General features: G+C 46.7%; 1 protein-coding gene across 1 annotated transcript in view; it reads right to left on the bottom strand.

Annotated features, from left to right (window-relative positions):
• The window catches only part of B4GALT1 (beta-1,4-galactosyltransferase 1), a 399807-nt gene that overhangs the window by 293925 nt on the left and 78166 nt on the right, over positions 1-27716 (bottom strand). Inside the window, exon 2 of the mRNA XM_069630783.1 lies at positions 3172-3407. Within this exon, the coding sequence (XP_069486884.1) occupies positions 3172-3407 (236 nt within the window). The remainder of the gene's footprint in view (positions 1-3171; positions 3408-27716) is intronic.

The following is a 27716-nucleotide window of genomic DNA, read 5'->3' as shown; positions in this document are numbered from 1 at the left end:
CATAGAACCACAGTTACAAGAGTTAGATTGTGGGCATACACCAATGTTCAATAAAAGCCTCAGTATTGGGAGAGTGGGGGGGGGGGGTAGTTGGGAATGTCAGAGGGTTGGAAACCCTAAGCAATTATGTGATTATGGGAAGTATTTATTTTTTTTATTTTCAAGCTATCCATAAGGGGATAGTCAGTAGTGGGTAGCCATTTATTAAGAATGTGATAAATGTGGGTAGGCTTTCGTTTCTTATATACTTTTTTTTAAAATTGGTAACACTGGTTCTACCTTGTTTCTACAAGTCTGAAGGTCTAATTTAGGGCTGAAAATTCATTAATTGTCTTAAAACATCCTGGCCAAAATGTTAAGTGTTATTTGGGTAGAGAGGTTTGTGTAACTGAAACAAAAGAATTCTGTCACACGAAACCGGTATATTGAAACATATGCAAATAAATGTTACATTTGGATGCTCTACCAAATAGACACCTTTAACGTTTACCTTAAAATGGTGGGAGGGTTCATTTCTTTGAACACCCGTCACAGTTTACCAATTAGGGTTGTAACGGTATTACGGTATACCGTTAAAGATACCGTGAACCACTTAATTGAACAATAATAACCGACACATTGTTTATACCGGTATACCGTTCATACCGTTAAGTGTGCTTTTCAATCTGATTTGGAAAGGCTGCAGTAAGCAAGTTCTGCGCAGTCTTGCACTGTTGGATGTGCCGTCTGCCAAGTAGTTTCAGTTTGAGCAGTTTTTAATGCCATTCCATAAACCACACGTGCCTGACACAAAATCAACATGTTAGCAATAGGAAGAATAAATACAGTGCCAAGAAGGAAAGGGGTTTACTTTTTTTTTATTTACATTTTTTTTTTAAAGCGCTCACACAGCCCCAAGGCATCGAGGCGCTGTTAAAGAAATTGGTTTTGTTTATTTTGTTGCGTAATTGTTTTTGTCTTAGTTGCGTATTTATAACGTGCTTAAACACCCAGAGGTTTCTAAGCGCGGACCCAGGGATCGAACCTGTGTTGCTTTGTGTCGTCTTGCTTCCAAGGCACGCACGTTGCCGCTGAGCTATCCTCCCGGGACTTTGGGTTGGCAGCTTTGGGGTTTATATATTTATAATGGATAATGTTTTCTAAACATATGACAATGGCGGATTTCCCTGGTTCTATCATTGAATTTACATATAATAAGTCACACTGCGAAATTTAATCAGCTCTGTGGGTATTCCCTGCTGCCATACCAAAGGGTAACATGTCTGTGATTACTGAACACCTTTTGGTCCAGAAGTAAAGTAAAGGCTGTAAGGTAAAGAGAGAGTGCGTGTGCGTGTGTGTGTGTGTATGCGCACAAGCGTATACTACCATCAGACTCCATTGATCTGTGGCATGCAGATTATCAATATGGCAACATGTTCATCTTCACCAGTAGCCAGTGGGGGAGCTAAAAGCCTAAATGACCACTTAAGAAAAGCTATTCAGTTTGCTGTGCCAGTCGCAGCAGGGCCCCACCTCCCCCTCCTCTCCACACGTGCGTTTGTGTTTGGTGCAAGCGAGGGGTGGCATTTCAGTGGAAAGTATGTTGAAAAGCCCAATTCTGGCCCTGGGTGCATGGTTTTGTTTGTGATGATAAATCTGACAATTTATGACCTTTTAGAAAATATTTGTTAAGATTAGTTAACTCCACCTGCTATACCGCGATAACCATGATATACCGTCATTTGGCAAGAAGGTTATTGTACCGTCATAAAACTAATACCGTGACACCCCTAGTACCAATGGACGCACCCTTCACAGTGTAAATGGACGTCTAATGTGCAGTTTTTCCTTGCATGTGCAATATAGTACTTCTGATGTATAGCTCCTTTCCTGGTAATGACTTATTGAAACTGGTTTAAAATGTCTAAAATAGGAAGGGTATTGTGGTGCCATCAAAGGCATTCAAAGTCATCTTGTCATTTTCCCAACTTCCCCAAACACAGGTAAGCAACCCCCTGTATACTGCCATTTAAGTAGGAAAGATCATATATCGCTGCCCGTTCTGGGAAAGCCTCTTCAAAGAGTGGCTGCCTTACATTCACAACATGCCCTGTAAACATCTGTTAACTGAGAATCTTCACCATTTATGCCATGCAACCATTCATCATAGTATTCCAACAACATCTGATAAAGACACAGAGTATGTTTTGCCCACGTGGATCAATCTTGTGCCTTGTTTTTCAAAAAAGACTACTTGTGTGTGTCGTTGGTTCTAATAACATCTGTGCGCATTGCCACTAAAACAGTTGGAGTATAATCAACTGTTCACTTAAAAGCCTTTGGTTTATCACATTTCTGATGTTCTTTTAATTCACTTTGACACTTTCTAGATCTCTTTTCCCTCTATCGGATAACCCCTTTTCGGGGGTCAACGCAGTTGTCAGCCCTGATGGATGATCAGAAGAGCACATTCTTTCAAGGTTTCTCTTCAGCTTCACACCATAAAAAGGGAAGATCGCATTGAGGTGCATGGGAAAGTCAGGGGTTGGGGTTCAATATTCAAGGAAGGCCCAGGGTTGACTTCCATGATTTGTAACTTTGAGGGTGGGGGGGGTTGGGGGGGGGGGGGGGTAAATGGCTTGGCCCAACCGTTACATGGCAGGGTTAGGTGCAGCATGTGAATCAGCAAAGGTTACATGGAAAAACCATTGAATTGTCCTATGTTACAATCGGGCCCAAGGAAAGAAGTGGTCTGCCATGGACCATACCTCTTTCTGAATGGTTGGGCAGGTGGCAGCGTCTACCTTCGTTGGAACTCCATAATGTTTTGCAAGTCTTCTGTAGGATCCCATCACACCTTTCTTAAGCAAAAACAAGCAATGAGCTGAATGATGCACAGAATTGCTTTGCCAATTTCAATGTGACCTTTGTGAGTTTCTAAAATGTATTCTGATAACAAGCCTGCAAAATTAGAATACAATGATTTTAGGCATGCATACTACCTTTGTGCACCTGTTTCTATGTTGCTTACTTATTAGATGATCAAATAAACATTTTAATTACCTGGCTTTTCATTTAACTCTGTATATGCATACATTTCATTCCAGGCTTCAATACAAATCGGATTAACGGTCACAGACTGGTTTCAAATTCAAATGATATTTATAGAGGCAGAATGCTGCATTTTACCTGATTGATAACATACACCCCATAATCTAGTTGCTGTCGCTGCAGGATTGGGTGCAAATAATGAAGCCAGTACATCAAGTGCGACTCTCGATCTCTGAAGGGAATGATTAGTGCAACTTTCTGAAGGGCTTTGCAGTTCTTTGGAGTGAAGCGTCCACCTTCCCTGACCTCAGGGTTCATCTTCCGATCTTCTTCCATGTTCACAGGCTGAGAGAACTCAATCAGGAGTGGGCCAACTAAAAATAAATGACATGTTTTCATTAGTTGTACGATTACAAATGGTCCCCGACCACCACTCCTACTACAAAAAGCAGACTTGCGGGACAAGCATTTCCTCCCCTTTAAGAAATTAATTAAACAGAACAGAAATGCAAAGGATTATGTATGCATGTCTCCCGCATGTGTCGGGGGATCTCTTGATCTCCAGATTATAAAAAGAAAGCGAGGTTAGGTTCAGTAAACAAGTATCACTTGCTGACATTGGGCAGAGGCAGAAATATAATTAACTATTCCCACACATATGGTTCAATTCTGTTCTAGCTCAGTTGTATTCACATGTCGCCAAGAATGCCTTCATCGAATGGCAGACTGCATGTGGGCTTAGTGGTGCGACTGCGGCAGTGCTTCACGCATAGGGGAAGACCCGCAAGGACAGCTACAGCCACCAGGAAATTATGATCTGATTTAGGTAGCTTTAACCCTAATGTTGGAGGCCAGCAGGCACTGATCTGTGAAACATTAAACTTGATATTTGACATCATACCAGATGATTGAAGAAGCTTTAAATGCGATGTATGGATACATAATCTAACAATATTGGATTCATTTAACATTATGGTGGAGGACAACAAGTCAATATGCACAACATTAAACAGTGTTTCAGCACTATGCGTCTAAGTAAACATCAAACCTGCCCAACACAATTGCACAAACAGTAAGTACCCCACCTCACACCCATACCAGTGCTTGGTGATCGATTTCAGGAGCAGGCACATTTCCAGTCTGAATTTTATATTCTCATGTTGAGCTTTAAAATATGATAATCTTCAACTACTGCTCTGTTTTAAGGCAAAATTACAGCGACACTCTTCGGGGGCCATATTGTGATCTGGTGGGATACTTTATCCTATCGTCTCAAGCACCTACCAGAGAGCTTTCCTGTTAATCTGCTAAATGTTGTTTGGTTGCTCCCAGATATCCTGCAGGCCCAATCTAATCAGTAACCCGTTCATGTTTTTCAGACATGGAAGAGAATCTCTGCCCCTGCCAGCGAGCAAACTTTTCTTTTTTTTAAATCTATTTATTTACATACAAGAGGAACAACGCTCTTTTGATCACAAAAGAACATCCAGTAGATAAGAAATCAGATTTCACGGGAAGCAGTGAGTTTCTTAAAATGGGCGACTTTGAGGGACATTCTAACCAGGTTGTAGAGAGGAGTAAACGGAACAGTCTCTGGGGACAATAAATATGTAGTCATACTTAGATTTAGGACCAAGAATATATATTCTTAAGTGCATGTAGGGGGTACAGCCAGCTGTGGTCGGGATGTGACCATGTTAGGTGAATTGCTAGAATGGAGGCAGAGAAAGTGAGGGGCAGAAGCAGGTTAGAGAGGAGGGAAAAAAAATCTAACGTAGCAGGCAGATGAGGTCAGTTAAGAGGGTACCTCTAAGGCAGGGGTGCACAACTGATTTTGACAGAGGGCCGAAAGTACCTTACATGAGGGCTATAGTGGGCCGAAAAGTAAATGGGGGCGTGACAGGAGGCTTTTTAAACCCCCAAGTTGTACTAAACACATGGAAAAAGAATGTTTTTGAGGGGTAACAATTTTTATTTGCATTTAAAACTTACATTTTGTACTACACATTTTCCATTGTTAGAATTTATTTCTATTTAGTTATTGTATCTCGCCTGTTTAACTTATATATATTTTATTGACCCTAGATTGGACATGCCGTTATTTTGGACTGCTACAGTTTGCTATTTGGGTTGCCCAAGAGGAGTATGGCCTTCATTGAGTCAGGTTTCCTCAAAAAGCCAAAGATGAACATCTCCTAACTGTGCCTGTTTTAGCTTTATTATTGGGTTCACTCTTGGAGTGCAACACTATGCCCCATGGCCCCTTCACCCCCAACCAAACACTATGCCCCAGGGCCACTTACCCCCCAACCAAACACTATGCCCCATGGCCCCCTCACCCCAACCAAACACTATGCCCCATGTCACTCACCCCCAACCAAACACTATGCCCCATGTCCCCTTCACCCCCAACCGAACACTATGCCCCATGTCCGCCTCACCCCAACCAAACACTATGCCCCATGTCCCCCTCACCCCCAACCAAACACTATGCCCCATGTCCCCCTCACCCCCAACCAAACACTATGCCCCATGTCCCTCACCCCCCACACTATGCCCCATGGCCCCCTTATACCCAACCAAACACTATGCCCCATGTCCCTCACCCCCAACCAACCACTATGCCCCATGGCCCCCTCACCCCCAACCAAACACTATGGTCCATGGCCTCCTCGCCCCCAACCAAACCCCCCCCATGGCCCCCTCACCCCCAACCAAACCCCCACCCCCCCAAATCAGCACACACAAACCAGCACCAATACAGACCCGAACCCCCACCCCCCAACTCAGCACACACACAAACATGCACCCATAAAGACCCGAACCCCCCACCCCCCAACTCCAAACCCCCCACCTCAGCAAACACTCTCAAGCATGCACCCATACAGACCCGAACCCCCCCACCCCACCAACTCAGCACACACACAAACATGCACCCATAAAGACCCGAACACCCCACCCCCCCCCAACTCCAAACCCCCCACCTCAGCAAACACTCTCAAGCATGCACCCATACAGACCCGAACCCCCCACCCCACCAACTCAGCACACACACAAACATGCACCCATATAGACCCGAACCCCCCCACCCCCCCAAATCAGCACACAAAAAACTATCAAATCAAAACATTCATACACATCCGACAACCCCCCTCCACCCCTGCATCTCAACATACACACAACAAACATTCAAATACAAACATTCATACACATCCGACACACCCCCCACAGCCCCGCATCTCAACATACACACACACAAACATAAAGCAAAACAAACCCGACACACAAACACAGAGCACTTACCGGAGACGTGCTGGAAGGCTAGAAGGCAGGTAAGCTGGAACGGTGGAATCGTACTACGGCTGGCGTGGTCCAAGGCTGAAATGCGTTCTGGCATCAAGCCTTTTGGACCACGCCAGCTGTAGTGCTGGCCCTCCACTGGGGCAGCACACACGCATTACGTGGCTCGTAGGAGCGACGTGGTGTGTGTGTGCTGAGCCAATGAGGGCCAGTGTTTTGTCCGGCCCGGAAGACAACAAAGACTTTCCTAATGGAGGGCGGACAAAAGAGCATGGCGGGCCGCAACTGGCCCGCGGGCTGTATGTTGTGCACCCATGCTCCAAGGTGAGGAGGTAGGGTTTTAGTTTGGTTTTGAACAAATCCGGCTGGACTCTGATTTCTAGAGAAGAGAATTCCATACAAGTGGAGCAATAAGATATAGAGTGGAAGCACAGGGAGTGCGAGGAAGCAGAGCGGAGATTACAAGAACACTTGTAGAATTGGATAGAGGATACAGTGGTGCCTTGCTGTGGATAGATTTGTGAACCAGGAAAATAAATTTAAATCTGGCCCAGTTTTGCATTGCCAGCCAACCAGCCTGGTGGCTGTATGAGGAAGTAGGTGTGAAGTGAGGGAGTTCAAAGAGTCCTGGTAGCAAAGTTAATTAACTTGTCAAGAGGACAGAACGTATATTTCGGAGACTAAAGAGGATGTTGGCACAGTAGTCCAGTTTAGAGTAAGAGTGGTTAAGAGATGCTTGCTGGTGTTGCAAGGAAGAGGTGCCCGATTTTCCTAATAGGAGATTGGCGTGAGCTGCTGTTCCAGTTTTGGAGATGAAAGTATAGAAAGCGTGAGAAGGGTCAAAGATGATGCAGAGGTTTCTAGTTGAGGAAGAGTAGGGGAGAGTGTCAGGTGGAAAGTGGATAGGCCGAGGAAGAGAGCGCTTTTGTTAAGGAAGACAAGTTCTTCTACTTTGGTAGTTTAACATCAGAGAGTGCAAAGCCATCCAATATTTAATGGCAGAAAGATAGTTGGAAATTTTGATAGAGAGATCAGAGGAGAGTTCAGGAAAATAGATGATGATTTGGGTGTCGTCCGTGAAGAGTTGGTGTGAGAACCAAAAGGAGAAGATTAGTGCCCCAAGAGCAGAGGTGTAGAATGTAAAGAGGAGTGGACCCCAGACAGAGCCTTGTGGAACACTAACAGAGCAGTGAGTTGAAAGGTGTTGCTCCAGGGCACAGAATTGGAGAAATGCAAGGTAGGGTTCAATCCAGGCAAGGGCTTGATCGCAAATACCAAGTAGTAAGAGTATTAACGAGATCAGAGTGATAAATCGTGTCAAAAACAGCACGCTCATAGACTGAGGGTTCAATCTTAACCAGCCCAACAGATAAGGGGTGCATCAGCAACTTTTACTCCCTAAAAATAGGCAAATACTCCCAGAAAACAGGGAGTAAGAATACTCCCAACAAAAAATAGGAAACAGACACGTAGAACCTTGTGCCCCCTGCTTTTAACCACACAGCTCAATGGATATCTAACGCCCATCTGACCTAATCAAGATATTGGGGACACCATTAGTGATGGGCAGCAGCGACTTCAAAACCTTGTCTCAGGCAATTTCCAGCTGCCCGCGTTTAGACCATGACTAAAGTCCCTACACCTGTAAGTGGCACACAAAACAGATGTTGCTCTATAGGGTAAGAAGTACGCTTTCAGTAAAGAAGTACGCTTTCAGTAATCTAATGGCAATCTTGTTGGTGGACCTTCAAAGGACACATCTCTGTTGACCTAAGAGGCAAATAACCTTTGCCACTGAGGGAGCTTAGACAATGTAGAGGAGAACCTCAGCCATACGTAGGACGGGCTAAAATATGGTGTAATGGAAAGTTGCCCAGAGCAGATTTATTCAAAACCTTCCAGCCATCACGTTTTTGGTTATAGTGTAACTCAGACCGCCAGGAATCCCCTCCCCTAAAACCTACCCAGTGGACGAGGGGCCTCCTGGAGCCGTAGATCATTTCCTTGGTCATGATAGTATTGATGATTAACTTAACTCTACAGTAAGTTTCTAAATAGCACAGACGTATTTGGTGCCCTTCTCAGGCCAGGCCAACAGGACTTCACTTCCTGCAACGTGCTAATGTACAAAACATTGGTGAAAATGTGCCAAAGGAAACTGATGGGTTTGGGCAATATCCCATGCACATAAAGAAAATGGAATTTTGGAAATTTTTGATACTGGAATTATGCCAATCTTATGAGCACTTTAATAATAGTTAATATGATATCACCCTTAAGCATATAAATTCACAAGTTTAGTCTTAAACTACTGGCTATCACCTTTTCCCCCACCGTTCTCCTCACTCCGCTCAACACTCGCCTCGATTAATTCCCCTGTTCTCAGCAATGAGAACAGTTTTCGAACTGTCAAACTAATAATTTCCAATAAAATCTGGATTAGAAGATCCCCGAATGACCTTTAATGTTTTCTGCTAAAATCAAACTAACAATATTTTGGACCAGGAATGCCTACAGATTGCTCGCAAAGGTCAGTGAGAACTCTGCGAGTCAAGCGCTCGCTGGAGACATCAGCGGGCAACCCGCAATCCCAGGCTCGACTCCTAGCAGGACCGACAGCTAACATCAATCGAAGGTTAAGTACATGTGCCTAATCAGCCATCCATCCACAACATGTTGATGTGCTTACTCGGACACACGCCTTGATAACAACCCGTAGGGTCGAAACATGTGTCGGCTGGTTCCATACAACATCTGATACAAATATAAAGATTACATTTGCTATGTCACAAGATTTGATGTCAAAGAAAAAAAGGAATTCTAAGCTTTTTGGATAAATGTTCATGACAATACACAGGATTTGCGCATTGGACTTACCTTCAATTTGTAATCTCCAATTCATGTGTCCTGGTACCTTCTAGGGGGGGCCCCAGTGGAAGTATACGATGCAGCAGATCCAATCAGTAAAAATATTTCTCCTCAACAGTCATTGGCGGTATTAACAAGCGCACTGTCTCCTTAAATTCTCTTTTACAGTGATTAAGTACCATTCAATTATTTGGCTTCTACTCCTGTAACTACGGTGCTTAAAGAGGTAGGTGAGCATTTCAGAGGTCTGCGTGTTAGTTTTAAGGATATTTGAATTATAACTGTCAAATGTTAGTATAAGATTATTTTACACTAATGTTTCTCTGAAGTCCTTCCTTGCCCTGCAGTTCACGATCTGTGTCAGGAGATCCAAGTTTTAATTGAAGACCAAAGCCAGCCTGAAAGCCATTAAATGCAATGCATTGGGGGGCGGGGAGGGTCATTCAGAAAATGCAGTTTCACACAATCGCTTTAAGAAAAAAATAAAGCTTGTTTCCTTACACGTGGCAGATATTCTTAGATTTAGTAAAATGCATTGGCAGTCCGACATGCCATGATCATTCATCAGTAGTCACCTGTTTGGTACTGTGCATTTTCCGTCCCAGAAATAGCATGATAAAAGTGACAAGAAATGATTTCTTGAGGCTGCTTGTGTCAGTGGGGTGACAATGTGACTGAATTGAGGATTTTTCCACAACTAGCAGTCATGAGTAGTGCATCCGGTTGTTTAAAATAATAATAATAATAATAATAATAATAATGTTAAACTACCGCCCACATGTGATCTGCCTTTTATCCGGTATCGGGTTGCAGATCCTAACAGTGTATCAATTACGCCATTTTGGCTTTCGGGGCAGACAAACAAAAAAGCTCTAGTGAAATGAAGTCAGGAACTTTGCACCTCTTAGATGAAGAAGTAGGCGCTGCTCAAAGCAGCAACTCTTCTATTAGTACCAAGATGAGAGCACTTTTTTGAGTCCTTTGGGCAGGTGTAGATCCAGCAAGGCATACGCCTAGCCCTCCATATGCATGCACCTGCCTCCATTCCACTTTCTTTGCAAATTCCTCAACTAAGCCATTTTAGCAGAGTGTCACACAGCACAGCACTACACAGTAGACCTCTCTGGAAGTTCACCTTCAGTTCAGAGCCATATATAATATATTTCCACATGGGTGCATAGCTACAGAGTTAACCACTCGCTCTGCCATTGGGCAGACCTGCACACACGCTCGATTCCAATTATGTACAGAAAGAGTCCTCGTTACCTTGCAGTGATAAAAAATTAATGTGCAACCCTTTAGTAAAAGGATCTGAAGCTTGTTGTCGTGTTTATAGAGTGTCTTTATTGTTAAGTGTAGACGTTTCGTCTAGATAGGGTGGTCAGCCGACACGTGTTTCAATCCATAAGGGTCTTTCTCAAGGCAGATGAAAAATTTGGGGAGGATAAGACCCTGTTAAGTTCTATTGCGCCGGATGGCACGGAAGTCTGCATATTCAGTAAGAATCCATGAGGGTGCTGCCTGGTGCTGGCGTGACTGTGCTAGAATCCCGACAGCCCTGCTTCCGTCTAATAGAACTTAACAGGATCTTATCATGAAGCAGATTAAGTAAACCCCGTGGAATAGGACATTAGAAGAGGAAAGTTTTCACTTTATATCTGAAGGAAAGTATGTCTTTAGTGGAGCAGTTGGATTCAATGTGGGAGTTCCAGTTTGGCAGAAAGTGCAGTGCAAAATTCTAGATCTCATTAAACATTTAGCAAGAAATGCATATGTGGTGGCCGCTCTTTGAGGGCGATTAGAGGTCAAAAGCTTCAATCTTGGTTTCAAATAATCTGGAAAGTTACCATAGATCACCAAATGCATGATGGTTTGCAGTTTTAAAGATACTCTGGGCCTAACTGGAAGCCAGGGAAGTTTGCCTAGGTTTGGAGTGATATGGGCGTCTCTACGCGGACCAGTAACTATGCGTGCCCGGTGTATTTTGGATCACCTGCAGACATTGTAAGGTATGTCTGTGGTGCCAGCATAAAGTGTGTTGAAGTAATCGAGCTTGTCACTCATTATGGAATGAGCAATCTGACCACAATGTTCAGTAGATAAGAGTGATTTCATTTGTCTCGGTAACAAAGTTAGTAGTTGCATGAATGTATCATCCGATTAGTGTGAGAAATTAGAGTGAAATAAAATTACACAAGGAAAACGTGGGCAATAGGCCCTTGACAGATGGATATGAAAAAGTGATCAGGTGCCTCAAAACAAAATGCAAAAAAGCATAGGACATTCCAAACTCTCCTAATCTCCCTTGGATTAAAACTGATCAAGAGAAACATTTAAGTAGCAATATATATTAATGCATAGTTTAAGGAAACTAAGGTCATTGGGAAAAAACATTTAAAGTTGTAATTATCTCCTTGTGATGTTCTGTTAGTTCATAGGACTACTACTATTACATCATCTAAATTATAACATTAAATGATGACCCGGCAGAGGGGTAGCTGGCTCACAGGGTGATGGCAAGAGGTCTTGTAAATAGTTCCATGTTGGTAACACTTTTAAAATTTAAGTTGTCCAGAGCTCCGAGACCGAACAGGCCATCTCATATGGTTCTTTAGTCAAATGTAGACTTCTGATAGACTGCCTCATCCCCCTCATTTATGAGCAAGGAACGTATTTTATCCCATTTAGAAGAAGGGTTCTTCTTGCCCATCCAATAATAGGCATAGTGCTTTGTTGGATGCTCTGGGTAAGATATTTGCCAAGATACCACTGAATGAACAGATGGTCCATGCTGATGCTTAAGGGTTTACTCTTCTGACAGAATCTGGTTTTAGACTGTAAAAGTGAAAGCGTGTCTGAGACCTTTAACTAAATGGCAACAAAGTGATAATTTGTGAGGAGATTAAAAAGTATGTTATCTTGATCAAGGAAGATCCTTTGGAATCTAAACAGTTTAAGGTCAACAAGTCTCAATCATTCATGTTATAGGTTTCAATGCCCATGTTTATTATTCATTCCAAGTCATGTTTTGCTCTTTAGAGTTTCTCCAGGGATTAACATGAGCGTGATAATCTTACAGTAAATATTATAACACACTGAACGTTTAATTCTATAATCATATTCAACTAAACTAATCAAATGGATCACATTAAAGACAAACACAGTTCTAAATACAGAACATACAAGTTCCATCAGTCATAGTAGCAAATTAATAAAAATGCGTGCAAGGAAAATAAACAAAATCAATAGAGGAAGAAATAAAAATATGGGCCACTGAATATTAAACTGATGGATTTTTGCAAGTGTACTGAATTCAGCTGTTTGTTTTATTACTTGTATTGCGCACCAGACCCAAGGGTATCAGGGAGCATTGCACAAAACATCTTATAGCTTGATTACATTTCAGTTTGAACATATACATAATACAATAAATATACAAAGCAGAGCAGATCCATGACATACACGTAATTCCGGGATAAACACAGAAAAAGCCCTACAATTGCAGAGAACCCTAAGGGTCAAGTTGGAATGTACAAATATACATAGTTAGCCAGGCGAAGGTGGACAGGAAAAACCAATCATAAGCAGGTAAACCTGGCCTTATTTGTCCAAGTCTTTCATCCACCTTATGAGGTTCTGTTGGAATTTAGGGTAAGTTTGATCTGTTCGCAGAGGGTGAGGAGGGAGTTTCAGAGTTGAGCTGCTTTGACCTGGAAGCTGCATCCTCCTACTCTGGCAAGTTTAAATCTAGGTAATGTAATACAGTTGGTGTTAGAAGATCTGGTGAATATTGTAAGACTTGTTCTGGTGAGTCTCTCAGAAAGATAGCAGGGTGCGGCGTTGGTTAGACATTTATGTACAAAGGAAGCAACTTTTAACTGGATTTTCTCGTAAATCGAAAGCCAATTGTTTGCTCTTCTGGTTTCAGAGATATGGTCTCTCTTGGAGATTCCTAGTGCTGCTCTGAAACCATTATTCTGAAGGAGTTGCATTCTCTTGATGGTTTCCTTGCTGGCCCCAATGTAAAGAGAGTTACAGTAATCCAACTTTGAGAGAATGAGTGCTCTAGCAAGGGTGCTGCAGCTGTTATTGGACAGGAAAGGTTTACCTGCTCTCATCAGTTTGCAGGTGTATACAGTGGCGGAAGCCATCGCATTGACCTGTTTATTGAAGGACAAGGTAAAGTCAAGATAAAAACCCAAGGTTTTCACCTCATGAGTGGTGGTAAGGAACAAGTTACTTACCTGCAACTGTTCTCCAGCATAGGTCTGGCATGGGTTCACATGCTCATGAATATTCCCCGTCGCCAGGCTGGGAATCCTCGGTAAAGAAAAAAATAAATCTGTTTCTGAACTGTTCTCCAATTATTAACCTATCACTGGTCTCTGGGTCATACTGCCCCCGGCCAATGACTGCCCTCTACCTAAGCCCCTCCTCTGGCAGCCATCTTCAGATTTGGGGGCACGTAAAGTGGCGGTAGGACCAGGAGAAGAGCCGCAGAGGGGTTGGAGGGAGGGTTCGCATGTGAATCCATTCCAGACCCATGCTGGAGAACAACAGTTACAGGTAAGTAACTTGTTCCTTCTCTAGCATGAGGTCTGGCATGGATTCACATGCTCATGAATACAAGAATGCATAGCAGTACACACATGCACAACCACGTGAGGTGGCAAGGCTCTACATTAAGCATTTCAACAACTCAACATTAAGCAACTCTTACCGGCTCACCTTCAAGCGAACAGGTTGCGCAGCACTGCCTGGCCGACTCTGAACTCCTCCCTGGAATCCGGGTCAACGAAGTAGAATCTTGTGAAGGTGTGCGTCGACCTCCATGTAGCAGCCCTGCAGATGTCCAGCAGGGGCACAACAGACAGTTACGCCGTGGTAGCAGCGATCGCTCTGGTTGAATGGGCTCTCTGACGTCAAGGGCAAAGGTCGGTTTGCCAACCGGTGACAGTGCATGATACAGCCGCAGAGCCATCTGGAAATGGAAGCCTTCGAGAGGGCCTTCCCTTGGTTCACAGGGCCAAAGTTCACAAACAGCTGTGATGTCTTCCGAAAACTCTTCATGCGGTCCACGTAGAACTTCAGCGCCCAAGTCCTCTCAGCCAGAGATGAAGGCGATGGGAAGAAAACAGGCAACGAGTGTCGAGTAACTCCTGCAGTGGCCGCATCCGCAACCTGCACAGATGCACGAGGTAGATGCACGATAACATGCCGAGCAGGGACTTGATGGCCCTCACCCTGGCCACTTTCATTGTCAACAGCCATTGTACCTTGGCCAGGATGGCCCTCGCCCTTTCCTCCGATGGTGAGGCCAACCGTGCCACTGTGTCGAGCCTGGCTCCCATGAACAGGGCATCCTGCGACGGTACCAAGTTGATCGAGGAACCCAGTTCTGTGAGCAGGTGGATGGTCTTCGCTGTGTGGTCGACAGCGAGTTCTCTTGACTTTGCTCGGAAGAGCCAATCGTCCAGGTAGGGGTATACTTGGATCCCCTGCAGCCGCGCCGCCAACGGTGCCAGGCACTTGGTAAACGCCTTGGAGCAGACTTCAACCCGAACGGCAGGGCTTTGAACTGGTAGTGCTGCCCTTGGACCACAAAACGTAGGAACTTTTGATGTCCTGTGTGTATGGGGATGTGAACGTAGGCATCCTCCAAGTCCAGCGATGATAGGAAGTCCCTTTCCTCCAGCTGTCCCAGCATGTGCTGAAGGGTAACCATCCAGACCTTCAGGGCTTTGATGCATTTGGTGAGGCGCCGAAGGTCCAGGATGGGCCGCCAGCCGCCGGTCTTCTTTCGGACGAGGAAGTACTGCGAGTACACTCCAGAGCCTCGGATCCTCTTTGGGACGAGTTCCATCGCGCCCTTTTTCGGCATGGCTTGTAGCTCCAGAAGCAACTGTGGAATGTGGTTTTCTTTCCTGGCCACAGGTGGGAAACGGGGGCACTTCCTTTGGAAGTGCAGAATGTGCCCATGGGCCAGGGCATCCAGCCCCCAACGGTCGGTGGAGATGGACTCCCACACTGATTAAGTTCACCAGCCGGCCTCCCACCGGGGTGCCTAGGTGGGGGCCCGACGCCATGGCCGATTCAATTCTGTTTCGCTGAGGCCTTGCCACCCTGGGCTCCTTGACGACGACGGTATCCACCGGCCTTGCTGCGGCCTTTGTAAGCTTCCTGCGTCGAGGAACGGGCAGCTTGTGGTACAACGAGCTGCCGCCAAATCCTTTCGAGGCACCTAGGGATTTGACTTTTGAGGTCTGAAAGGATGGCCGTCGATGAAGAGTGCCTAGGGGACGGGCCGTCTCCGGGTCCGCTTTGATGGCCTGTAGCGACTTGTCCACCGCTTTCCCGAACAGGGGGTTTCCGTCAAAGGGCATGTCCAGTACCTGGCCTGCACATCCTGAGTGAAATGGGTGGCCCTGAGCCAACCGCACCGGCCTAGGCAAACGCTGTTGCCCATCTGAAGAAAACCGGTATCGACGATGTCCGTAACTACAGTGATGGCATGATCCAACGCCACCTCACCTTCTTGCAGGATTTCCAGGGCCTATGCCCTCTTGTCGCCCGGGAGGAAGTCCAGGATAGGGGCGATCTTGAACCACAGCTCCCTATCATAGCGGGCCACGATCGCGACGGCGTTGGCTGCCTTAATGGTCATCACTGCCGATGAGATGAGATGACTCGATGTCCCATGGCGTCTAGCTTCTGTCCCCCGCTGTCCGGCAGGGAAGTGGAGGATGACGCCGCCATCGCCCCTGCCGCTTTCATATTTGCTTACAGTCTAGCTTTCAGTCTAGCTTCGCGGAGACTACGGAATCTGGGGTTGGTTGTGCCCCGAGCCACATAGGAGCGGAATCTGGGACCCGGTACTTCTTCTCGTACCAGTCTCTCTTCGCAGTGGTTGTGGAAGGGTTCTTCAGAAGGGACAGCCCTTCCTCCCGTATGTCGTCCAACAGCGGGACCGAGAGTACGGTTTTCCTCTTGGCTTCCCGTCATTGGTAAAGAAATCCCCCTTTCGTTTGTTCCTCGGGTAACAGTTGGAAAAGCTCTGATGCCCTGGCAATCATGGCGTGAAAGGAGCCAATTTCGTTGGGGTGCAGGGGGAGCAAGAGCCCGGGTGGGAGGAGACGGGAGATCCATTCAGTCGTCGCCACCGTCACCAGTCCCCGTCGTCGCCGTCTCTGTCCCAGTCTCATCCCTCGGAGTAGCGGATGGAGGTGAAGGCTGGAAGGGAGGGGGAGGATGGACTCGCCTCCACTTGCTCGGTGGGCTCCCCAGCGTTCCAGGCGCTGTTGGATCATCCGCTGGGGGTAAGGGCAACCTTGTCCTTATCTCCGTACACAGGGTCTGCAAAGCCATCAAGATTGCTCCCGAATTGTCCTGCGGAATAGGCATCGGTTGCGATGGCTGGGGAGTGGGGACCTCAGTTTCCTCCACGGCCTGCAGCTCCTCTTCTACTCCACCGTTGCCCTCTATATCCACCTCATCGGGATCCTTCCCCTAGGTCCTGACCTCCTCGAACTTCTTGTCCAGGATAGCTTTGACGCCAGCCAGTTCATCATCAGAGGTGGTATCTGTGTACGTTAGGGCTACAGTGGTTTCACAGGGGTCTTCTCGATAGGCTGGAAAGGTTTCCCTCCGGGGTGGCAGGGAAAGTCTAGGCAAAGAAGTAATCTCCACTGGGGTAGTCTCTGCAGGCTTTGCCAGGGCCGCCACGACTCCTTCAATCGAGGCCTTCGCAGGGTGAATTGGGGCCTTCATGACCTTGGGCGCCTCTGAGGCCTTCACCTTAGGGGGAGGGTCACTGCTTCGCCCCCCACCCTTGGTTTTCTCTGTCAGGATCGACTGGAGCTTCTCCTGAAGCTTACCTGGGTTCTCCGACTTCCTTTTCACAGAGCCAGAGCGTTGGCTCGTGGATGATGGCCTCCGTGACATTGCACCCTGCCTGGCAGCCAACGAGCCCGAACCAACGGCGCTCCCGGTGCCCGCGGACTCTCAGTGCTTTGTCTTTTGTTGGGCCCCCGTCGCCAGAGCGCCCTCAAAGGTCTTAGAAGACCGTGCCGACTTCTTCTCACCTGCTGCTGGGCTCTTCGCCTCCAGCCAATCAGCCAGTCATTTACGATGGTCCTTCATGGTCCGGATGGACATGTTCTTGCCGAACGCACAGTCCCCTCCATGTGCGACTTGTCGGCGTGTAGGTAATAGAGGCACCGGGAGTTTTCGTCCTCAAAGACATTCTGTAGTCCACATCCTGGGCAGTTCCTAAATAATTTGGATCCAGTAGGCGTCAAATCTCCTTTGTCCTGGACCATGTCCGAATCAGGGTAGGCCTCAGAGGTCCTTCCAGAATCCTCCAAGAAGGGTAATTTGATGACAATCCAACCTTAAGGCACATAGAAAATTCCGAAACGGGTCCCCGTTGATCGCAAGAAGAATCGGTGGAGTTTGACGCTCGAATTGACCGAAAAAATAAGAGTAAACTCTTCGAATAAAACGCAATACGCAGTAAAGGCTCGAGAGCTACAGCACGTGGACTCCCAACACTTCAACGTGCGGTAAAAATCTGAAGATGGCTGCCACAGGAGGGGCTTAGGTAGAGGGCAGTCATTGGCTGGGGGCAGTATGACCCAGAGACCAGTGATTGGTTAATAGTAGAAAGACAGTTCAAAAACTAAAACTGAAACTGATTTTTTTCTTTACCGAGGATTCCCAGCCTGACGACTGGGAATATTCATGAGCATGTGAATCCATGCCAGACCCCATGCTGGAGAATAAGGTTATCATCAATGTTGAAGGTGGAATAGGAGTCCCAGTTTAAGATTGAAGGAGGTGCCCAGGATGATAATCTCTATTTTATCATTCAGGCATAGTCCATGGGTGGCCATCCATGCCTGAATGATGATGCACCCTATTCACCAAGGCCAAATCCTTGTCATAATCACCAGTAAAAAGGTAGGAGAATCAGAGTATCATCTGCATAGTTGGTGTAGGTGATACCAAGAAGATCCAGATCATCGAAAAGGGGCTTTGTGAAAATATTGTATAGGGTGGGAGAAACACATGAACCCTGGGGCACCCCGCATGAATAGGGATGGGGTCTGCAGCCGCAGTGGGGGAAAAGACTCATGCTCCTATTGTTAAGAAAGGTTTGTATCCAAGCTATGGCTTCTTCAGAAAGTGGGCAGCCGATTACAGGTGCCTACATAGGACCTCATGGTCGACAAGGTCGAATGCAGCTGATAAGTCCAGGAGGAGGAGTAGGGCTGATTTCCCTTTATCCCTGAGCTCATCAATCTGGGCCTTTAGGTCTATTAAGGCTGTTTCAGTCATGTGCTGGGGTCGCAAACCAGACTGGCGTGCTCCTAACAGGTGGTTAGCTTCTAGGTGTTTTTGTATTTTTAAGTACTCCATTTTAGCTATGATTTTTAGAAGGAAGGGCACTGTTGTAATTGGGCAGTAGTTCGTAGGTATGGCAGGGTCTAGTGTCTGTTTTTTAAGTAAAGGGAGCACCCAAGATTCTTTAAGGTTACTTGGTATGGATCCCGTGGCAAATTAAGCATTAATAGGTTTCGAGATGAAGGGAGCCAAGTCTCTGGCTGCATCCTTAATCAGTTGGGCTGGGCATTGGTCTCCTTGACAGTTGGATGGTTTGAGCGATAGTATAATTTGCTCTGTCTCAATAACAGACACGTTAGAGAACTTGAAATTGGGGGGGACGCCCAAGTAGTGATTTTAGGAGGTGTGGTAAGAATTTTGGGCGAGGTAGTTGGGATGAGTGACGATTTCTTCTTGGCAATTTTAGCCTGAAGAGTTGTGACTTTGTTGACAAGTGCTTGCTGTATGTTGGCGCACCAGGATTTGTCTTTTACACAGTTATCTAGCACTGGGACGGGAGATTCCATTTCTTTCAAGATAACAAAAAGTTCCTTTATGCTCGAGTTGGCTTGGGATATTCTAGTGTTTTAAGTTCCCCGTTTTGCCAACAGTGTTTCCTTTTTATAGAGGGTAGTTATATCCTTAAGGTTAATTTTGTTCTCTTCAGAAGGTCGTATTCTCCATGCAACCACACATTGTCTTTCTTTTTTTGGTATGTAGTTTTTGGTATGTAGTTTTTTCAGGTAAGGTGTGTACCAAGATCGGAGATGGGCTTTAGATTTGCTTTGTCTCATTTTAAGCAGTGCGATTGAGTCGAGTGCGGAGGACATTTTATTAAACTCATTCACCAGGGCTTCAGGGCCCAGGTTTTCTGGCAGCGAGTTGAGTTTAGGTCAAATCAGGGGGAGTAGATTGTCTGTGGTGATGTTTCTTTTATTCCCGGAATGGGCAGAGACAGCTGGGTGGGAAGTGAAGTAGGTCTATTAGTTACTAGTGCAAATATTATAAGGTGATGGTATGTCCAGATCTGGGGGGAGATCGAGGAAATAGAGGCATTACAGTTGTAATCTGCTACGCAGTTGAGTATTCTCCCTTTGTTATGGTTGGGGTAGAGTACTCTTTGGGATATGCCTAGTTCTGTAAGAATATTAGCCACACTAGTTGCGTGAAGGTCATTGGAACCCATGTTAAGGTCTCCTAGGAGAATAACTTGAAGAATTTTTTAATTTGTTGGACAGGATAGTCGAGATATCCTCCTCAAAGGTTCAAATAAGGCCCAGAGGCCTGTATATCAGGTGAATCGTTAGAGTCAGAGAGTTGTTAATCAATAACTTGCTGTAAGACTTATTACAATAAGGGCTATGCCTCCTCCGCGGGCATCACTTCTATCCGAACCTAAGATAGTATATCCATTGGGAATAGCTAGCATGAGGGCTGGTCCTGCAGCGGCATGTAACCAGGATTCGGTGATGGCCAAGAAGTCAGTGTTCAGTCTGGATAAGGTCTGAAATCTCAACAGCATGAGCTACCATAGTTCTAGCATTAAGGCACCTTTCAGGTGGGGGATGGTGGTCGTTAGTGTACAGGGAGTACCGAGACAAAGACAAAGAGACTTGTGTACCCACAGAGGGAGGTTTTGAGGTCTTTTTGCACTATTGTTGGGAATTACAGTGGGTGTGATTTTCCTGCGGTTAGAGGTGGTGAGAGTTCTAGCTAGTGGTTTGTATAGTTTAGCTAGTCTAGAGCAAAGTCTAGCATTTCTAAAAATAGTGTTGCATGGTTGGGTGTATGATGCTGCTGTCGTCCCACATGATCACTGGGGTTGATCAATGATTAGGTTTGTGTCTGTGTCATAGTGGAGTTCTAGGCCGAATGTTGGTGGGGAGCTGACCGTGTTCTATGTTTGCAGGCTAAGACTATGAGCAGTGTAAGGAGGGGTAGAAAATCTCATAAGGCACACATCTTGTGTTGACACAGTGGTATTATGGTAGGGATAGTGGTACTATAGTATAGTCTAGAACCATGTGAGGTAGGAGAGCAGGATAGGCTGGAGGTCTGTATATCGGGTGTATAGGCTAGTTGCAGGGTATACAGAGGAGTAAAGGGCTGGTAAAGGGTACAACAAGCAAAATAAGGTGATACAGTTTACACACGATACCATACAGATATAGGCTAATTTCGGTTCAGATTACCTAGGTATGTAGTATAAAGGACAATGAGTAGGCTAGTTCAAGTTATAAGGCAGCAAGTAGGGCATTACAATGTACACTAGGTGCAGTACACATAGGATACTTCAAGATACCTTAAAGGCAAGATAGCCTGATTCAGATGCCAGAAGCCGTAAAGTGAGCTACATCAGATTACACAAGCATCATGGGCTACTTCATTTTGACCGGTAAATGTGAGTTTGTTAACAAAAGACAGGTCTTGTATGTGCCAATATTTTTAATCAGTCGCACTGAAGGCACACTAGGGCACTGCAGCTTGGCTAAACAATAAACTGATAGATATTTGCGCAAACCATAAGTATTAGGTCAGTCTTGTGATGGCGTCTAGAAGGCGCATATAAATTACAATATTTTCCAGAAGTTGGGTCGGCAGTATGCCATGTAAGACATGTTAATAGACGTTAAGTAACTCAATCTGGCCAACAGTGTACATGGGGCAATTAGAGGCACTGCATCGGTAATTGATAACCTACATATCAAGTGGTTGCATGTGAATACAGTTGAGCAAATAGTAGGTAACAAGCAGTAATATACAGGCCAAAATGATGGATTAGGTAAACTGGTGGGTGAGTAAGGAAGGCGCCCGTAACATGGGCCAGGGTTTGTCTTTAGCGGAAGTTTGCAATGTGTAGGTGGAGTACACGTCGTTGGTGTCGTTAGGGGCAGGCCAAGTGAATTCACCAGATCAAGAGTAATCAAAATGCAGGGATGGCGCGGTAATGACTGTTGGGGCACAAAGTCAAGCGCTGGCGTGCAGACGGTGGATCTCTTACCTCGAGAATTAGAGATTAGTGGAGGTTGTGCAGCATAGCAGCGCAACCAGAGAGCTAACAGTAGCTAACAGGCCATATGCTTGCCTTAGCTGAAGCCGGCTTCGGCCTGCCGGCGGATGTTCACGGGACTTATTCCTCATGTTGCCTGGCAACGAGGGGAAGCTGCGCCTCATTCTGAGACTGTATCGCGCCCGACATTTTGGAAATGGGCAAGTCGGCATGATGCAGTGAAAAAGGCTTCAATAATCAAAAGAGGTCATTCTGTAGGTGGCTATGGATCAGCAACCATAGGGTTGCTGGATGGTAGCATGGGGGTGTGCTCACCAATAGATGCAGCTAGTAGGCCCGAATCGTGGGATCAGCGTTGCAGATGATGTTGCCTCCGGTCCCGGGCAAGGATGCAGGGCAGCTGGTGGGGACTCCAGCCCACTCCACCGGATAAGGGTCGCACACTGGATGTTTTGCAGTAGCTAACAGCTGTGTTAGAAATATCCGACTGGAAATGTCCAGGGGCCTGATCATTTGGAATAATTGTGCCCAGAATACATGTGTGAAATGAACACCCGTAAGCATGCAATGTGCACCAATCCATTGCATTACCTGGTGTAACATTTCAAATAATTACTGGGAAATTTGCCAGGGATGAATATTTTAAGGACTATAATCCCAGAACTGTCACCCTTCAATATATAGATCTGATCCTCAAGTCGATACACCAGTGGGTGGGGGATCTTCGTTGTGGGCGCATTTAAAATCAACTCCTAGAAACAAATGTGATCATACAGGATTGTTTTAAAGGGATAAAGCAGGAATAGCCAGCGTGCAGAAATCTTTGAAGGTGAGCTGAAATAAAATGAGTACATAATACAGATTGAGCAATCTTGGTTTCGAAACCTTGTGCGTTATGCAGGTCTCATGTTACAATACGTTGCAGATGCCTCAGTGGTGGTGGGCTACATTTGGCTGTAGGACAGTATATAAGTAAAGGTTTCCTCTTAAAATTAAGCTCAGAGTTCCAAAAGATGCTATTTAAAAAGTTGCAAGTAAGACAAACACTGGGAACCTTGTCTGCTCTAATGTAGCTATGTTTGCACCATATTGACTTGGGCTCCCAGGCACCCTTTACATGATGGGTGCAGTTCATTGCAATGTTTGATGTAGCATGCACTATCTTTGTTAAATAACAACATGTCTAGATACATTTAAGGTAATATAAACAGACACAGGTATGAACAGGTTATAGAAAATTATAAAATTGTTCTTGATGTATCTCATAAGTGGCTCACTTTAAAATTGATTTAAGCATTTGTGCCTGTAAATAGTTGTGTGTCTCAAGAAGGGAAAATATAGCATATTCCTTGATAAGGGAGTAGACTGCAAAAAGCTGTAAACAAATTAGTCATTTGTAATATGCAGTTGCATGCTAAATGTAGAATTATTTGCATCCGAGAATACAGATTTGTACATTATAGAAGGATTAAGCTCTTACCATACTGGCTGAAGCTCTGCCAGCGTGCATATGAAGCGTGCAGTTTGTCAAAATGTATTGGCTGTTCGCTATCTTGACTTAAGCGGGCTACATTTATGAGAATGGGCGTAGAAAAGGGGTAACTTTGTACCGACTACCGCTTCCATCTTGGCCTATGTTTACATTGTTATAGTAATCTTCGATATAGTCTAGAGTGTTAAGAAAATCTCTCAAAAATCATCTTGCAAGATGATGAAAGGAATGATTGCATATACAAGCATCATGAATTATGATCAAGAATAATGATGGGTTGTTTTTAATATTCATCACATCGTCAACAGAATGGACACAGAAAAGAGACAAAGGCCCTCATTACGACCCTGGAGCAAAGCGAAAAACGATGGCGGTAAACGATTACCGCCATCCTCTTCCGCTAGGGCCGATTACGACCCGTGACCGTAAACTACGATGTCATTAGCGGCATCGTAGCCAACGCTGCCGCTGACTGCGCCAAGGGCGCGCGCACGCGAACATCCACACCGTACTTAGCGCCATGGCGGAAAGGTACGCGAATGCCGACCCAAGCGGACATGCCCCTAACGCCATCACCCAGCCCGTTAAGTACCTTACCGCCATGGTGCTAATTACGCCATCGCGAACCAACCGTAAAGGGCCATGTAAAGTGAATGCAGCTGCCACAGGTGCACAGAAACAGCACAGGTGAAGGCAATACAGACTCAGGAAGTACAAAAAGAGCACATCCCACCCCTTCCCACACCCAGTCACACTCCACAATGATACCAATACGACTAGCAATGTTGGGGCTGGAGGACCTGATAGCAATGCGAGTGCTACAACAGCAACTACAACAACAACAACAACAACAGGCTGCACAGAGGAGACGCAGGAGGAGAAGGAGGGCAAGGCAGGCCCAGCAAGCCCCAGCAGCACAGCCAGTGCCACCACGCAGGCAGCCCCCAATCCCACGCATCAGAGCCAGCCCATTCAACCTCACCGCTGAGCAGATCCACACCCTGTACCGACTGGACCGGGACACCATCACCACCATTGTGGACATGATACACAACGACATCGTCAGCATGATTGAAACACCCACTGCCACCCCCCCTACTGAAGGTAGTGTCCGTGCTCCACTTCCTGGCCACAGGCAGCTACCAGCACACAGTGGGGCACTTGCATGGCATATCACAACCATTATTCTCGCGTACACTGATGCAAGTGCTCGATGCCCTCCTCAAGCACACAGATGACCACATCTCATTACCACGGTCTGCCCAGGAGATTGCCAACACCAAAGTGGGTTTCCATGCACTGGCCGGCATACCTGGTTGCATTGGTGCCATTGACTGCACCCATGTTGAATTGGTGGTCCCACATGCCATGGAGGTACCGTACCGCAACCGTAAACATTTCCACTCAATCAACGTGCAAATGGTCTGTGAGTCCAACAGGATCATCACACATTGTTCTGCCAGATTCCCCGGATCAACCCATGATTCAATGGTCCTTCGGAACTCCACAATACCACGCTACATGGAGCGACATGCAGGCCCAAGATCCTACCTACTCGGTGAGTCTAATGTCATGAGCATGGAAATGCAAAGTGGGTGTTGAATGACATACCAATGCATATTTCATCTGGCAGATACAGGGGGGTGATGCATACATCACATGGGTGCAACTAGCAGTAGCCAGATCATTCCCTGTGGCAGCACTGACGTCAACAGAGTAGTGTACACATTATGCCTGACCTAATCATCCCAACATGTGAATGAAAGTGTATCCCAAAAACGACAACCATCTGCAAGTGCATTGTGCAAATTGTGACCGCATTGACCCTAAAGAAAACCACCAACATGCACGTCACCATGCACCAACTACTGAAAGGCCTGTCCCCCACAACTGCGCACAAAGGAGGCACATGACAGACAGGAACATCAATGCACCACTACAAGACCCACAAACTGTCCCCATTGACACCAGTAATGCTCACTGGGGTCATAATGAGGCAGACATCAATGTTGCTATCATGTGAGCTTCAAGCTCACAGGACACGTGCAAGGTCACATGAATGACGGCCTGAACAGACACAGTGGATGGCCATTCACAAGGCAATCGTCCCCCCTGCATTGTGTTTTTGCATGAAAAACAGTACATGAGAGCCATGAAAACATACTGGTTGCACAGTGTAAATCCATTAGCACAACTCTAATTGGTGCACAGTAACAGTCGGAATCAAGGCATGGTTGTGCGTCATGTTCACAAATCAATCTCGTTCCTGACACATTAATTTCTCACATTTTACAGGTGATGCGGGCTATCCCCTGAAGAGGTGGCTCCTCACACCAGTGCGGAACCCATCGAACCAGCATGAGGAGGACTACAACCGTGCCCATGCACGTACCCGTGTGGTGATAGAGCAGGCTTTTGGCCTACTGAAGGCACGTTTCCGCTGCCTCAGCAGGTCTGGCGGGGCACTCCTGTACCACCATGAGAAGGTTGCAAAGATCGTCATGGCATGTGTCATGCTACACAATATGTGCATCAGACGAAACGTGCCTCTGCCCCCTGACGCAGAACCACAACCACCTGATGATGATGATGATGATGATGGGGCAGCACCTCAGGGAGGCAGCGATGCACAGGAGGGGCATATAATGCGTCAGAATGTCATTGACCGATACTTCTAGCACACACTTCGTGTGTGTGTAACATATGGATGGCACTTGGGGCACTGTGTGTGTCTGGTATCTCAACACTGGACTGTAAAACAATAAAGCACACATACGCAATGAGCAATGTCCACACATTTAGTTTGTGAGAAATAAAAGTGTATTGTTCTTCTGAATAGGTATAACAGAACCCCTCCCCCTCCCCCCTGAACACTCCAACACACCCAATTCCCCCCTCCCCCTCCCCCCTGAACACCCTGCAAACATGTGACAGTGCCCGTGATGAAGTGTGTATAGTTTTGCACACTATTGACTGCCCCCTCTCCTGGAACCTGGGGCCCCCTGCCTGTGCTCCTCAGGGTCCTGGATGACCTGCGGACGGGAGTGGCTTGTGCTGAACTTGCAGCTGCGGATGTACCGGGCTGCTCAGTACGGCATGTGTCCACAATTGTCTGGATGAGCTGGCTCATCATCTGCCGCACTGCAGCAAGTTCGGTGCATATGTCCCTGCTGGCAGTTTGGATGGCAGACCTGATGCCATCAGCACTCCTCTCCATGGCTGCACTGGCACTTCCACATTCTGCAACATGCTGCGTGAGGAGTGTGCCCAGTACTTCCTGCCTGTTGGCAATCTGCTCCAGCGACAGCTGGAAATCTGGCCCAATGGAGGGTGACAATGGGAGACCAATGGGACTACTCCCATCTTCCCCAACTCCCACTGGGCTTGGAGTTGCGGGCCATGAATTAGCAGGCGATTGGCCCTGGGTGTCATCTCCATGATGGCTGATTGGGGATAGGTGTGGTGAGTGAAGTTGCGTGTTGTGGTCAAGTCCAGTGTCATCCTCCACATCACTATCGGAGCAGGCAGCGATGGCTGCAGTCTCCCCAACAGTACTGCTGACACATTGCCCTCAGTGGGCAACAGTGGGTGTTGTTGGGCTGCAGGCGCTGTCACGACCCCTTCCTCGGGGGACTTTGCTGCCCTGGCCTCTTCAGCCTGGCGTGGTTTCGGCCTGGGTCCAGCAGAGGTGGATGCATGGTTCCCTTCTCCCACTTTCCTGGCCTTCTTGGCTGGGGTGCTGGTGCTGTCGTCCCTGCCAGTGTCCGATTGCGAGCTTGTGGTGGAGCAGAGGAGGGTGACTGTTATTGATGGTTCAGCGGACATTGAGCAGGCATTGTGAAGAGTGTAATGGATAGATGGTGGAGTTAGTAGCCCGTGACATACAGGTTGCCTCCCTTTAGGTTCGGTTTTGCATGCAGGTGTGTGTCTGCCTACTGTACAGTGTACATGCTGCATGTGCGCAGGGTGTGGCTCATCTGCTGATGTGTTGCGTCTGCCACATTGTGATTGTCACGTGCAAGTGTATCAGGGTGTCTTGCAAGGCTGGATATGAGGCACCTACCTGTGTCTCCAGATGTCGGGGCCCCTCTCTCCATCTCGCCGACACCTTCGATACACTCAATGCCAATCAGAGAGGCACATGTCTCCTCCCATGGCTGCATCTTCAGTGGGGAGTCTGCTCCCCCGCCAGTTCCCAGGGCCAGGTTACGGTTGGCAGACATAATGCCCCGGACCCTGATCCGCAGGTCGTCCCACCTCTTGCGGCACTGTTTGGAGGTGCGTGGGGTGGTTCCAACAGCACTGACACGTTGTGCCACAAGTTCCCAAACCTCCTTTTTGCGGCCTATGGCTGACCGGGTCATCTCAGTGGAGAAGACAACATCGGCCTTCTCCTGGAGCGTGTCTGCAAGCATTTGCAGTTCCTCACGACTGAAGCGCTCCTGCCGCTGCCTGTCACATGCCTTCTTCACAACTTTCGGCATGGTTGGGTGAGGAAATGGGTGGGTTATGGGAATGACAGGGTTTGAGGGTTGGTTGTGGTGTGGTTGGGTAGGATGGCAATGGATTGTGTTTTTTAAGATGGCCGCTGTGCTGTTTCCCGTTCCGCCGCGATTACGCTATTTCCGGTTC

Source organism: Ambystoma mexicanum, chromosome 6q (assembly GCF_040938575.1).
Source record: "Ambystoma mexicanum isolate Mex_15411 chromosome 6q, UKY_AmexF1_1, whole genome shotgun sequence".
In the NCBI taxonomy this organism is placed as follows: Eukaryota; Metazoa; Chordata; class Amphibia; order Caudata; family Ambystomatidae; genus Ambystoma; species Ambystoma mexicanum.
Note: the sequence above shows the minus strand (reverse complement) of the source record. Positions and strands in the feature narration are given on the sequence as shown.